This window comes from Hordeum vulgare, chromosome 2H (genome assembly GCF_904849725.1).
Source record: "Hordeum vulgare subsp. vulgare chromosome 2H, MorexV3_pseudomolecules_assembly, whole genome shotgun sequence".
NCBI lineage: Eukaryota > Viridiplantae > Streptophyta > Magnoliopsida > Poales > Poaceae > Hordeum > Hordeum vulgare.
In genome coordinates this window covers 485,438,018-485,453,541 of record NC_058519.1, presented here as the reverse complement: position 1 = coordinate 485,453,541, position 15,524 = coordinate 485,438,018, and the positions used below count along the sequence as shown (strand labels likewise).

Genomic DNA, 15,524 nt, shown 5'->3' with positions numbered 1-15,524 from the left:
ACAAACTTTCTCCGAGTGTGCACTAAACGTCGCACTCGGGGACTTAGCTGCGATCAAGAATCGCCTAAGTACAAACTTTCTCCGAGTGTGCACTAAACGTCGCACTCGGGGACTTAGCTGCGATCAAGAATCTTCGAGTGTGCACTAAACGCCGCACTCGGAGACTTAGCTGCGATCAAGAATCGCCTAAGTACAAACTTTCTCCGAGTGTGCACTAAACGTCGCACTCGGGGACTTAGCTGCAATCAAGAATCACCTAAGTACAAACTTTCTCTGAGTGTGCACTAAACATCGCACTCGGAGACTTAGTTGCGATCAAGAATCGCCTAAGTACAAACTTTCTCCGAGTGTGCACTAAACATCGCACTCGGAGACTTAGCTGCGATCAAGAATTGCCTAAGTACAAACTTTCTCCAAGTGTGCACTAAACGTCGCACTCGGGGACTTAGCTGCGATCAAGAATCGCCTAAGTACAAACTTTCTCCGAGTGTGCACTAAACGTCGCACTCGGAGACTTAGCTGCGATCAAGAATCGCCTAAGTACAAACTTTCTCCGAGTGTGCACTAAACGTCGCACTCGGAGACTTAGCTGCGATCAAGAATCGCCTAAGTACAAACTTTCTCCGAGTGTGCACTAAACGTCACACTCGGGGACTTAGACGCGATCCAGAATTGCCTAAGTACTAACTTTCTCCGAATGTGCACTAAACGTCGCACTCGGGGACTTGTCTGCGATCAAGAATCGCCTAAACAGAAAGCTTCCTTCGAATGTATCTTACAGATCCACTCGGAGGCTTAGCAGACCCTCATTGAAGCTCATGTAGATGTCAAGACAACTGACAATTACATGAGTAGCAGAACCTCATTGAGGCTCATGTAGATGTCAAGACAACTGACAATTACATGAGTAACAACTCGCTCCGAGTACGACCTTACAGTCGCACTCGAAGACTCAGCCGCGATCACGAATCGCCTAAGTACACAATTGCCTTCGAGTGTATCCTACAGATCCACTCGGAGACCCAGCAGACCCTCAGTGAGGCTCATGCAGATGTCAAGACAACTGACAATTACATGCTCCGCATGTTTGCCATTGGCTTCACCAAGAAATGCCAAACAAAAACCACGAGCCGAAATCGTGTCAACAACTCTTTGGCAAAGGAAGAGAAAAAGATTCGATTCAAATTCGAAGTTCGTCTAAAGATAGTTGGTTCGGTGTAGATCAAGCTTATCCACACCGAACCACGAATGTGACGGCCAACAGCAGTGGCCAAAGTTTCATACAACTAACACTCGGCATACCGAGGTAAAAGTTTTCTCAAGAGTCATCAGGACTGGCACTGGGACTGGCAGGCTCCACGAAAGTGTCGAGGTCGATCCCATCTGCGATGCGAGTGGTGCTCTCAAGGAAGGTCTCCATGAAATCTTCGAATCGGAGCTTCTTGGTGTTTGCGACCTGCAACGCCTTCAGCTTCTCTTCGCGAGCCTCCTTGCAGTGCACTCAGACCAGCGACAGCGCCACGTCCGCACCACAGCAAGCCGCAGATTTCTTCCACGCCTGCACTCGGTTCGGGACCTCCTCCAGCCGAGTCATCAACCCTTCCATCTCTTGCCGAGACTCGTCTTCGGGCCACAGCTCCTTGTCGATTCGGCCGACGACCTCTCTCAGTCGACCGATGAAAGGTCCCACTTTACCCAGGCGAATGTGCGCTCGGAGCATGTCTCGATTGGCATCGTAGCCGAGTGGAACATTCGGAATAATCGACCGCTCCACGTCAGCTGCTTCAACCTCAGCGTCCATCCAAAAATCCGCAAAGACAAGACGAGCAGCAAGTAAGCGCAGAATGAACTACACAGTCAACAAACACTCGGAAAAACAGAACTTACCACCGAGAAGCGCAATCATCTGCCTTGCCCAGTCACTGACGTACTTCTCCTGTGCTATGCACCGCCTGTTCATCACCTGCATCTGTCCCGTCAGCTCAGTTCTTTGTTTCCCCATTTTCTCCACTTCGGCCACCAATGCCTTGTTTGCCTCACCGGACTCCTCCAAGGACTTCTCTCGTTCAGTCAGAACACCCTTCAGACCAGCCAAGGCAAGCATTGCCGCATCCAGTTCCGCAGCAAACTGAATCTTTTCAGCTTTTAGAGTGTCGTACGCTGATCCCATCTCGCAAGTCTTCTGCAAGTCAGCGCGAAGAGACGATCAGACAAATTCAACAAGGAAAACAATACAAACTCGAAGTTCTTCAGACCCCTGCCGACGCAAGCAGTCGACAGCGGTCTCGGGGACTACACCCAGTGGGTTCACTAAGAGTGACCCCACTGGCATGACGCTCAAACAGGTCCGCCCTATTGAGATACATAACAAAAAACAAGCCTATGAGGCTACTACTACCCGACCTGAGTAAAATTACTCTCGGGGACTAATCCAGTAGGTGCACTCGGAATGCACCCACCGGTAACATTCGAACAGATTAGTTTTGATCTGATCAAGTTATTAGAAAATTTATATAAAGACAACTACCGGTGCAAGCACTCGACAGAAGTCTCGGGGACTACACCCACTGGGTTCACTAAGAGTGAACCCACCGCAAACTAATCATTTTGTATCCGAGTATCTGGCTTAAACACCCAGTGGGTTACAAGGGGAAAGCAAATACTTACTAGCCCACTTACTCGGATGTCGTCCCGGAGTTCCAAGCTTCGCTTGTACACAGACGCGATGGAGTTGTACGCTCTCTTGGCATCACCCGCCATCAACTCCGCTTGCACCATGGCCCCCTTAGCAGCTCCCACCTGATCTTCCTGAAGGCGCCGGGCGTCGAACTGGACGGTCGACGGACCTGGCACCACAAGAGACTCCTTGGGCATCCCAAGTCCTGCTCCAGTCGATTCAGCAACGATGAGCGCCGTGTCATTCGACGACATCATCTCGGTTGGCGGTGCTTCCATGGCAGGAGTGGTAACAGACGGAACGTCCTCAATGACGGGCGGCGCAGCTTCATCGGACCTCTTCTGATCGTCCTCCTCCACATGGATCACCTCTGAAAGAGCCCGACCAAACGATGTGAGACCATAGGAAAAAGGACAAGACCAAAGACAGAATTCGTGAAACAATAATGTAAGCTCTCGGAGTCGCCACGACGTACCTTGCTGGGATGTGACAACATTGTCCATATCCATGGGATCGTCTCCCTGGCATGGCAGAGAAGTGGCGGAGGTGGCATCTCTGTCGAGTAAAATTCACTCGACCAATAAGCATGAGTTCAATCAAATACTGGAAGAAGATAGAAGAACAATACACTTACGCTGAGGCGACGGGAACAACGATCCTCATCCGCGGTAAAGCCTTCCGAGGTTTGGATCCACTCGGTTTGGCCACCTTAGAGGGCTGGCCCGCGGGCTCAGCAGCAGAGTCCCTGGTCGTCTTGGTGCTCCGAGCACTCGGAACCACGAGAGAAGCTGGCAAGGCACTCGGAACCACAGGAGGAGCTGGCGGAGCACTCGAGGCCGCTGGAGGAGCCGACGGAGCACGGGTTCGTGGCGGCGTTTAGTTCGAGGCTCTGGTGGTGGGGGTGGCGAGTTCTGCTCCTCGTCTTCCCCCTCTTCTTCTTCGGACTCCTCCTCTGTCTCCCCACTGTCGGAGACGTACTCGACGCTCTCCACACTGCCCTCCTGGCTGCCTTCCTCCTCCTCGGTCGGATTTCCGTTTGAGACAGGATAAAACCAGTTGGTCCACGCCTGCACGAGATACAGTCGACAACACCAGACGTCAGATAGTGATACAAGAAAAAGCGATAAATCTAAGACAATTGTGTGCACTCGACAAGTTATACTCACCTCATTCGGAGGAGGGTTGTCCGTGCGGAAGGGCTTCACTCGCCGGGCTCCTCTGGGGTTATCGCAGGCGCCTGTAATGTTGTGAACCCACGACGTCACAAGCTCCCCGGTCACGCACTCGGGGTTAGTCCGAGTGGAGTCCTCAGGCCCCGAGTAGTGCCACATGGCGTGGTGTCGAGCTTGCAAAGGCTGGATACGCCTACCCAGAAAAATCTCCAGCAAGTCTATGCCAGTGACCCCCTTTCGGATGACCTCTACCAACGCATCGACCAGAGGCTGGATCTGGATCTTCTCCATCTTCGTGAGCGCAAGCTGCCTAGGCGGAGCCGGTCGGTCTAGGCTAAAAGGTGACAGTCCAGTTGCGGCATTCGGGCAAGCAACGTCCTGGCAGTAGAACCAAGTCGACTGTCAGTTCCTAACAGATTCGGACAACTGAAGAGCGGGATAGCTACTTTTACTTTTCTTTTGGAAGCCTAAGCCTCCGCAGAGCTGGAGGAGGTGAGTTTTGTCGTCCGACTGGCTAAGTCTTTTGATGGTTTGAGATCTAGCCGAGAAGATGTGGTTAAAGAGCCCCCAATGGGGAGGACAACCGATAAAACACTCGCACAGCACGACGAAGGCAGAGAGATGAGCTATTGCGTTGGGAGGAAAATGGTGGAGCTGTTGGAATTATGCCCTAGAGGCAATAATAAATGTATAGTTATTATTATAATTCATGTATCAAGATAATAGTTTATTATCCATGCTATAATTGTATTGAATGAAGACTCATTTACATGTGTGGATAAATAGACGAAACACCGTCCCTAGCATGCCTCTAGTTGGCTAGCCAGTTGATCGATGATAGTCAGTGTCTTCTGATTATGAACAAGGTGTTGTTGCTTGATAACTGGATCACGTCATTGGGAGAATCACGTGATGGACTGGACCCAAACTAATAGACGTAGCATGTTGATCGTGTCATTTTGTTGCTACTGTTTTCTGCGTGTCAAGTATTTATTCCTATGACCATGAGATCATATAACTCACTGACACCGGAGGAATGCTTTGTGTGTATCAAACGTCGCAACGTAACTGGGTGACTATAAAGATGCTCTACAGGTATCTCCGAAGGTGTTAGTTGAGTTAGTATGGATCAAGACTGGGATTTGTCACTCCGTGTGACGGAGAGGTATCTCGGGGCCCACTCGGTAATACAGCATCACACATAAGCCTTGCAAGCAATGTAACTTAGTGTAAGTTGCGGGATCTTGTATTACGGAACGAGTAAAGAGACTTGCCGGTAAACGAGATTGAAATAGGTATGCGGATACTGACGATCGAATCTCGGGCAAGTAACATACCGAAGGACAAAGGGAATGACATACGGGATTATACGAATCCTTGGCACTGAGGTTCAAACGATAAGATCTTCGTAGAATATGTAGGATCCAATATGGGCATCCAGGTCCCGCTATTGGATATTGACCGAGGAGTCTCTCGGGTCATGTCTACATAGTTCTCGAACCCGCAGGGTCTGCACACTTAAGGTTCGACGTTGTTTTATGCGTATTTGAGTTACATGGTTGGTTACCGAATGTTGTTCGGAGTCCCGGATGAGATCACGGACGTCACGAGGGTTTCCGGAATGGTCCGGAAACGAAGATTGATATATAGGATGACCTCATTTGATTACCGGAAGGTTTTCGGAGTTACCGGGAATGTACCGGGAATGACGAATGGGTTCCGGGAGTTCACCGGGGGGGGCAACCCACCCGGGGAAGCCCATAGGCTTTGGGGAGACACACCAGCCCTTAGTGGGCTGGTGGGACAGCCCAAGTGGGCCTATGCGCCAAGAAAAAGAAATCAAAGGAAAAGGAAAAAAAAAGAGGGAAGAAGTGGGAAGGGAGGGGGACTCCTCCCACCAAACCAAGTCCAACTCGGTTTGGGGGGGGGGGGAGTCCTCCCCCCCTTGGCTCGGCCGACCCCTTGAGGGTCCCTTGGACCCCAAGGCAAGGTCCCCCTCCCTCCTCCTATATATATGGAGCTTTTAGGGCATATTTGAGACGACTTTCTCACGGCTGCCTGACCACATACCTCCATAGTTTTTCCTCTAGATCGCGTTTCTGCGGAGCTCGGGCGGAGCCCTGCTGAGACAAGATCATCACCAACCTCCGGAGCGCCGTCACGTTGCCGGAGAACTCTTCTACCTCTCTGTCTCTCTTGCTGGATCAAGAAGGCCGAGATCATCGTCGAGCTGTACGTGTGCTGAACGCGGAGGTGCCGTCCGTTCGGTACTAGATCGTGGGACTGATCGCGGGATTGTTCGCGGGGCGGATCGAGGGACGTGAGGACGTTCCACTACATCAACCGCGTTCTCTAACGCTTCTGCTGTACGATCTACAAGGGTACGTAGATCACTCATCCCCTCTCGTAGATGGACATCACCATGATAGGTCTTCGTGCGCGTAGGAAAATTTTTGTTTCCCATGCGACGTTCCCCAACAGGAGCTGCGCCCCGAAGTGGTTCATTATACCTTTGAAGAAGGGATGAGGAGGCAGAGAGAAGCCTCGATACACGTGACTGAGCAGCAAGATGCGCTCCCCCTCCTGGGGTGTCGGCTCCGTCTCGCCCTCCGCCGGCAGCCTCCACGTCTTGTGCTCGATCATGCCTTGCTCCACCAGCTCCAGCATGTCCTCCTTCGTCACCCTGGAGGGGAGGAAATCCCCCTGGATCCAACCCGCCGGCAGTGCTTGCTGCCGCCGCTGAGCAGGAGCCGCCCCCTTCTTCTTCTTCCGCGCCTCGAGCTTGCTCGTCTGCCCCTTCGTCATGGTGGAGGTTGCAGATCCGCGGGGGAGAAGGGGAAGGAAGGAGCTTGGGGTGCGCAGGAGGTGACGAGAGAAGCGGGGCAAGTGCGAGCTATCGGGCGAGTGCAACGAGAAACCCTCGCTGTAGAGGTTTAAATAAGGTTCCGACTGGGTCACTAGCAGGTGGCCCCGAAATCTTATCCCCCGACCGGTTGCTGCGATATTAGTGGAGGAGATGACGGCGTGGCAATCGAGGCGACATATACTACTCGATGACGATGTTGTCATCCCCGCCGAGCGCGCGGCAACCGAAATTTGAGGATCCCAGAAAATCCGCCGCTGTCAGTTGACCGGTCACATCAAAAGATTCCACGGAAGCACTCGGTCCCTGACGGTTCGTTTCACAGATACATCCACTCGGATCACTGGACAAGAAGATAAAATGGATCAAGGCAGACAACACCGAAGTCGCATCCATACCAATCGGATCCGTACTCCAAGCATCGCTTCGTCGTTCCAACCCCAATCCATTCGGGGACTAATGATGGGGTTATAGTCCTAGGGTAGGGTCGTAGGCCTGCCCTATGGGTCCTACCCAAGGACTACCCTTCATAAAGGATAAGGCCCTTAGTCAGTTCCGACTGAATTAAGGACTTCCCATCATCCAGTCGGTGACGATTCCTCCATCATCCAGTCGGAGATGAGCATTCGGAGCGTATCAAACTTACCGACTGGATTCCACTCTGTACATCGTAACACCCTTGGAGGGCAACGGTCATACGTTTCCATGTACCTTTATTAGCATTTAAGACATACGTTACCTGTAACGTATGCAGTTATTCACCACTACTCCACTCTTGTGCACCGAACCGTTGTGAAGGGTAGCGCACTCTATATAAGCCGCCCTTCCCCACTGGTGCAGGGGTTAGCAATTCACGGTAATCCATATTCCACTCGACAACAAGCTCCCAAGAGCACTGAGATGTAGGGCTTTTACCTCCACCGTAGAGGGGCCTGAACTCATACAACCTCGTCGTAGCTAAGGCTCTGCCCGTCCTTTCGTACCCTACACATCTACTATTAGACTTATACCCACGACAGCCACTGCGTGCACTGGCATACGTAGACTTTTGACGATGTCAGATTGTGTCTAGGGTGTAGTCCCTTCAACGCGGTACTACTGGATGCCCTCAGCTTGACACCTAGCTTCATGGACAAGATAGGAGCAAGCTGGAAAGTTAACGGACAGATTTTTGGGGAGCAAACTGAGAAAAATCTACTCAGCCTTAAATGATGAAACTTGGTGGATAAGATTCTCCTAGGAAGGTAGTCATGTGGTCAAAATTTCAGCCCAAGTGTATCAAGGAAAAAATATACTTGCTTCACAAAGTGCCATTTCTGACGAGAAGCAAAAATATTTTTTGTGGCTAAAATTCTTGAAACTACCATGGCATATTTTTGCATGGAAAGGTGAGGCAAGATCCAAACAATAAATAGGAATTTATTTGTGATTTTCTAAGCAAGAAAAATGAGGGTTGCTCCATACTATAGTGAGAAAATGTTCATTTTCAAAGAGGAAATGAATATTTTCCTATTAAATAAAATTATGCCATGGCAAGAATTGGAGAGATTGATAAAGGTTTCCAAGATGTTGGGGTCCACTTGAAAGAAAAATAAAAAATAATCCCAAGTGACGAGTCCAAAAGAGTTGATAGGAAATCCAAATTCAAATGAAAATATTCAGTAAATCCAAATGAAAAGAAAATAAAAAAACCAGACGGCTAATGACGAGTGTGTGCGCCTAGGAAGCTATTCAGGTGTAGACTCGGCTCGATGATGCCTTTCGATATCGCTGACAACACTTCTGCTGCGATGTAGCCTCGACGGCGTGCGGCTATTCATCCGGGTGTGGAGTCGGCTACACGTTGCCCTTCGGGTGCGTCGGTAGCCTTGAGGTGTCATGGTTTGGTCTTGGCGATTGGAGCTTTTCATCAGCAACGTTGGTGCTTCTCGTGCATTCTGCCTTTCGTTGTTTGGTTGACGAAGGATGTTAAAGACGGACTGAGATCCAGCGATTTTGCTGCGACTTTAGCCATCTAATCTCCATCCAAAACACATCCAACGGTCTACATGTAATTCGTCTTTATCAGAATACATATTTGTTTTAGATCATGTATTTGATAGTCCTAATCTTTCAATTTGTGCCTTGTTTTTTTGTCCGAATGGTGACAGACAAGAAAATGTTTGGTTACTCACCAGGATAGTATGAGAAAGGGATGTCAACTAGTGGTAATCTTGATTTTGGTTCAGAATTTTTAAATAACTTACTTTACTGAATTGAAACTGATTTATTTTTATGATATGTAAGTAAAACTACATCTCCAGCATACCAACTGAACTATGTAGCACACAAATATTGTCCCTAAATAAACTTTTTGGATGAAGATTAGATAGCTAAATGCTCAAGTTTTTGCATGTGACTCGTATAGACCGTTGGATGTGTTCTGGATGGGGATTAGATGGTTAATGTCCATTTCATGAAGTCACTGGATTTGAGTCCGTTGAAGACCCTCCGCGAGGAGGTTGTATTGTTGAGTCCTTGATTGCCGATCACATTTTCCAGTCGAACTCTAATCAAATTTGCCTGAACCCAGAACGGAGAAGCAGAGGCGCCGGGAGTGGCAATTCGGTCAACCCAACGACCCGAAGAAGGGCGCGACCCAACCGTCCCGAAGCGCCTAACGCCGTGAAAATCACCGAAACGCCCTTTCCCTATCCGTCTCGGCTCCGGCCCGAACGTTGGATCTGCTCCGCGATTCTGAAACCGCTTCCCCCGGGGAGTACCTGGTACTACACCTCTATAGCGCCCAGAACGGCGAGGAAGAAAAAGAAGAAACAAGTTGAGGAGTAAAGCAGCGGCGCAAGCAACGGGAGAAGGAAGGAAGAACAGATTGCTTGCGGGATTCGCCGGCGAGTTCGGTCGGCGAGGGAGTCTGATCGGTGGGGTGATGGGGGTGAGGGAGCCCGTGGTGATGGAGATACCGGCGGAGGAGGGGGCGGCGGCGAGGGTGCCGTCGCGAATCAGGAGGAGGCTGCTCGAGGGCAGGACCAGTGGCGGCGGCGGTCCGGCCAGCACTGAGGAAATCGAGGCCAAGCTCAAGGAGGCCGACCACCGGAGGCAGGTAGGTGTCCCTGTCGGATACCGTTCTTTTTCGTTTTTCCCCTTGTTCCTTCTCACGGTGGATTGCCAAGTCGGGGGCGTGAACTGTGAATTCGAAGTGTTAAGGACTGCCTTTTTTTTTCTATATACTACTCCCTCAGTCCGGAAATACTTGTCCTGAAAATGAATAAAACTGATGTATCTATAATTAAAATAAGTCTAGATACATTCATTCATTTTAGGACAAGTATTTCGGGATGGAAGGAGTATTTGCTACAGTATTATCATCGTTGGTAGTTCCCATTCTTACTGGTGAAACGATAGTTGCATGTCCTGCTATTGAAGTGCTATATAATTTTATACTTTTAAGGAAGTGGTGCTGTTTTTGAAGAATTTTACAGTAACTTTAGACTTGTGAAAGAATCCTTTGGTTGAGCCTGTTCATGGGGGAGTTGGAGTGACATTTTTTGGGAATTGTTTTGGCGGTAGGTAGTCGTGATGACTCGTGAGCTGAAGTTGGTCCCACGGGACCCACGAATTGCTTTTCTGTTGGATTTTGCCGCGTTTTTTCCCCCTAGTTTGGGGGTTTCCGTCTTTGGATTGCAGCGTTTTTCCCCCATATTGAAAAGGTCTCAATTTTATCTGTAGTTCGGTGAAAGCGTAAACAAATTAATTTAGTTGTCTGCATCGGTTTATACCGAGTTGCCAGGAAAAAAAAGACAAATAATTAATCAAATAATAAAGGTGAAATTATTGTAAGTTCTAACTGCTTAGGTTAGCAAAATTGATTTCAGGTTGTTTGGTGGTAGGAAAATTATCCTAGTTTGGTAGGATAGTTTGCTTTCAATCATCGACCACTTGGTTTTGCTTAGAAGTAACTTTACCACTGAAATTTTAGCTGCAACTGCTGTAGTTCTGTTAGTTCATGTAATCCTGGTAGGAGCTGTAGAAACAACTAAATAACTACAGTATGTGTTTTTTTGGTTAAAAAGTACTCCCTCCGTCTCAAAATAAGTGTCTCAACTTTATACTAGCTCTAGTATAAAGTTGTACTAGGCTTGAGACAGTTATTTTGGGACGGAGGGAGTAAGTTTGAAGTGAATTAGCGATACATGCTTGATCAAATTAACTCATGTCAATTGCCCCTCCGCAGCAATTCTACGATTGGTTATCCTGCAAAGCAAGGAAGAAGCCACGGAGCCCATCGTGGTCGTCTCAAGAGGAAGATTACGGACAGTGCCTTGAAGCCAAGCTTCAGGCAGCTGAGGAGAAAAGGCTAAGCCTCTTGGCAAAGGCACAGAACCGGTTAGCCAAGTTGGATGAACTCCGACAAGCAGCGAAGAATGATGTGGAAATGCGAATAGAGAAGGAGAAGGAAGAACTTGAGACTAGAGTCGAGACTCGTGTTCGACAGGCAGAGGAAAACCGCATGCGCCTTCTGCATGCAGATATGCAGAGGCGGGCCGCACTGAAGAAGAGAACAGAGAGGTCCCTGGTGCAGAAGGCGACATCTGAGAGCAAGTATACAGAGCGGATGCGATCTGCTATCCTGGAAAAGCGTGCTGCTGCTGAGAAGAAACGTCTGGCGTTGTTAGAAGCTGAGAAGAGGAAAGCTCAGGCTCGGCTCATGCATATTCAACAAGCAGCCATGACTGTAAGCAGCCAGAGAGAAGCAGAGAGGATTAAATTGAAAGAACATCTGGAAAGCAAACTTCAGAGGGTATGTGCTGTCATACATACGCTGATTACAATTTAATTTTCATGTCCTGCTTCTTATCTGATTTGCTGTCTTCTTGGAACAGGCCGAGAGGAAGAGAGCTGAATATTTAAAGCAGCGAGGAAGTCCGTGCAGTTCTGCTCATGCTGATTACATCAAGCATGCAGATTTTCTTTCAAGAAAGCTTGCAAGGTATTATTCTCATACCTTAAATTTTCTTTGAATACTAAGTACTCCCTCTGCAATCTAATATAAGAGTGTTTAGATTACTAAAGTAGTGTTCTTAATGCTCTTATATTAGTTTACGGAGGGAGTAGTATTTGGTTGTATTTGCACGTTCGAGTTAATTGAAGTTTCTTGTCATATACTGTAGGTGCTGGAGAAGTTTCATGAAGTCCAGGAAGACAACACTTGCCTTAGCTCAAGCTTATGATTCCTTGGGAATTAATGAAAAATCTGTGAAGTCAATGCCATTTGAGGAATTAGCTATGTTGATGGGATCTCCTACAGCTCTTGAGCCTACTAAGGCATTACTTGACCGATTTGAGAGACGTTTGATTCTTTGTCAGTCAGCAAGTTCATCATCTGCAGAAAATATTGGCCATCTACTGAAACGCCTTGTGACTCCAAAGAGGAAGGCACCTCCGAGTAAAGACGGAAGAACAAGGGTTGCAGCAAAAAGGCCAGCGAGAACTTCTGAAACAAGCAGGTTGTCTAGATATTCAGTGAGGGTGGTACTCTGTGCTTACATGATACTGGCTCATCCTAGTGCTGTTTTAAGTGGAGATGGTGAGCAAGAGAAGCTACTCATGGAGTCAGCAGCAAGCTTTGTCAGGGAGTTTGAGCTGTTGGTTAAGACAATACTTGAGGGACCAGGAAGAGCTTCAAGGCAGCCATCTCTTGATGGTGCTGAATCATCTAGTTTCCAGAAGTCCTATGATATTGCCGGTCAAAGTAGTAAATTCAAGACTCAGTTGGTTAATTTTGACAAAGCGTGGTGCACCTACCTTTACAGATTTGTGGTGTGGAAAGTAAAAGATACAAGATCATTGGAGGGTGATCTTGTTAGGGCTGCATGCAAGCTTGAGCTGTCAATGATGCAGACATGCAAGTTAACTGCCGACGGGCGGTCACACAACCTCACGCATGATATGAAGGCGATTCAGAAACAGGTTTCTGACGACCAAAATATCCTAAGAGAGAAGGTTCAGCATCTGAGTGGTGATGCAGGCATCGGTCGTATGGACTCTGCTCTCTCAGATGCAAGGTCAAAGTTCTTTGAAGCAAAGGAGAATGGAAGCCCATTGGCAACCCCTGTTGCAAACATATCTACTCCTCTGAGCATTAATTCATCTGGAAAGCTCCCGTCTTCTGAGGTTAATGTGAACTCCAAAACAGATGCTAAAGGATCAAGGTCTGTTGTCCGATCCTTGTTTGGAGCTTCTGCAGCATCAAGCAGCACATCACCAGTGAATCTGCCAACAGAGAATGAGCAAATGGTCAATGAGATGCTTCATGAGGACGGTGGCGCAATTGCTGGCAATTCTATTGATGCCCGTACCATCGAGAAGGATTTCCAAGACAAAGTGAGGGAAACAATGGAGAAAGCTTTCTGGGATGTGGTTACCGACTCGATGAGACGAGACAAACCAGACTACAGCCAACTGATCAATCTGGTAAAGGAAGTCAGGGATTCGTTGCACGACTTGGCTCCCAAGGGATGGAAGGAGGAAATCTATGAGAGCATTGACCTCGAAATTTTGTCCCAGGTAAGATCCCAGTGTTATGCATGTAAAAAAAATTCATCTAGTTCCTTACATTTTCTTATTCAGGAAACATTGACATAATTTTGTTCCTTTATTACAAATGAAGCTACTTGAGTCAGGCTCCCAGGACACCCAATATCTGGGGCTGATTTTGCAGTACTCGCTTGATATGGTCAGAAAGCTGTCCGCTGCTGCAAAGGATGATGAGATGAAGGCAAGTCATGACAAATTATTGAGCGAGTTGGCTGCAAGTTCTGAAGATAATGATACTGGAGTCAGCTCGTTCGTCATTGCTGTCATCAAGGGCCTGCGTTTCACTCTGGAAGAAATAAAGGTGTGTTGAGCGTGTTAATACATTAAATTAACTGCAGTTGTTTTATGCAGTGTAATTCTAACATTTTTCCGTTATAAATAGCAACTGCAAGTAGAAGTGAGCAAGGCATATGTTCAGCTGATGCAACCGACGATAAAAGGCTCTGCTGGAGTGGAGTACGTGCAGAAGGCTTTCGGCGGTCGCTATGGACCTCCTGCCAATGCGTCAGCTTCTCTCCCTGTAACTCTGCAGTGGATTTCAGCATCAAAGAGCATCGTGGACGCAGAATGGAGTGAACATCTTGGTGCTCTTTCGGTTCTGTCAGCAGCAGATCATGTAAGTTTCTAACTATGCAGAGTCTTGATAACATAGCGGATCATGCAAGCAGCATAGCAGCATTCTTTTTGTTATCTGGTTCCTGACACTGGTTGAATCCATTGTGGCAGGCTCAACCCCGTGTTACAGTGCTCCGAGCTGGCCATGGAGCTCCAACAGCTGCTGTAGCTTCAGCAGGTAGTTCAGGTTTACCTGATTGCAAGGGAGAAAAGGTTGAGAAGCTTGTGAGGGTTGGCTTGTTACAGCTTATCAGTGGTATGGAAGGCTTGCAATTGCAGTCAACTCCTGAGAGCTTCCACCTCAACTTTCTGAAATTGAGGGCCGTGCAGGACCAATTTCAAGTAGTGATAGTGATGGCTACGAGGTAAACTACTACAGTATTTTATACTCATGTTATTTTAGCCTAGTCTGCAGGATTAAGTGTGCTAGCCGAACTTGCTGTTTGTGCAGCATGCTCGTCCTGCGTCAAGTCCTGATGAGTGAGAATTGTAAGATCACTCCTCTGGAGCTGGAGACTGTCATCTCCGAACTCTTCGGCGCTCTGGTGAAGCTGCTGGATAACTCCCCCGAAGCAGGCACTGAAGAGATCGTTGAGGCGATGATGAGCGCGTCGGCCTCGGCCGGCTCTTTGTCCAACGCCAAGATTCAGGCCAGGAGGCAGATAATAACCCGGGTGCTCCTGAAGAGCCTCCAAGCAGAGGATGTCGTCTTCAAGAAGGTCTCCCGGGCGGTCCACTGTGCCTTCCGTGGGGTCGTTCTCGGGGGCAGTGGCGCCAAGGGCCAGAAGCTGGTGGATGCGGCCCTGCGCCGCGTCGGCGCCGGGAAGCTCGCTGGCCGGGTGGTGAAGGCGGCTGAAGTGCTCATCAGGGTGGCCATGGTCTCTGAGAAGGTCCACGGCCCGTGGTACAAAGCGCTCGCCTGAATGTGAATATAGCTTACTTTGGTTGGTTCTTTGAATACACACGTTGGGTCGGTTGTAAATTCTTGTCCCGCTGGAGGAGGTGGGAAATGTACAGAAATTAATTAGTACGGAGTAGTTCAGGATGCTAAGAATTCTTGGTATAGGGCAAATATGGATGTCCCAGCTCCAGAATTTAGTCAGTCAGGGCCCGGAGATGCTCAAAGGCACCTGGTGACCCGGGTGGTGCAGTCACTCTAATAGATAGAAGTCAATAATGTGATTAGTAATTGTCTATTATGATGTAAATATACACTTTTTCTTCAGTACAACCCCGGACAGAACGACGATTCAGATTGAACGATACCCTTTTACAAAAAAAGACAGTTCCCCGATACGACGTACGCGCGGCGGCGCCAGACGACGGTCCGGAGACGTACAGGTACCGGGGGTTAAGCGTCGTACCCGCGTCAGCTGGCGTGACGTGTTGTCTCCATGTCAACCTGATCACGGTCAAACCAGACCCCTTCCCGTCGGTTTCGGATTGCCCGTCGGTTCCCGAGACCGTCACCATTAATCCCGCCTGCGGTCATCAGTTCGCTGTCTTCCGAGGCCGTCGCCATTAATCCCGCCTGCGTCGGTGGTTCGCCGTCTCCCGAGGCCGCCGCCATTAATCCCGCCTGCGTCGGTGGTTCGCCGTCTCC

The 15,524-nt window shown here is 48.8% G+C and overlaps 1 protein-coding gene across 1 annotated transcript; it reads left to right on the top strand.

The window, feature by feature from the left end:
• The first annotated feature begins 9,273 nt into the window (after positions 1-9,273).
• Positions 9,274-15,181, top strand: LOC123426783. The gene is made up of 8 exons (XM_045110666.1): positions 9,274-9,812; positions 10,944-11,510; positions 11,593-11,699; positions 11,881-13,276; positions 13,380-13,607; positions 13,689-13,922; positions 14,033-14,286; positions 14,373-15,181. The coding sequence occupies exons 1-8, from the start codon at positions 9,639-9,641 to the stop codon at positions 14,842-14,844; spliced, it is 3,432 nt and encodes a 1,143-aa protein (XP_044966601.1). The 5' UTR covers positions 9,274-9,638; the 3' UTR covers positions 14,845-15,181.
• Positions 15,182-15,524: the final 343 nt, after the last annotated feature.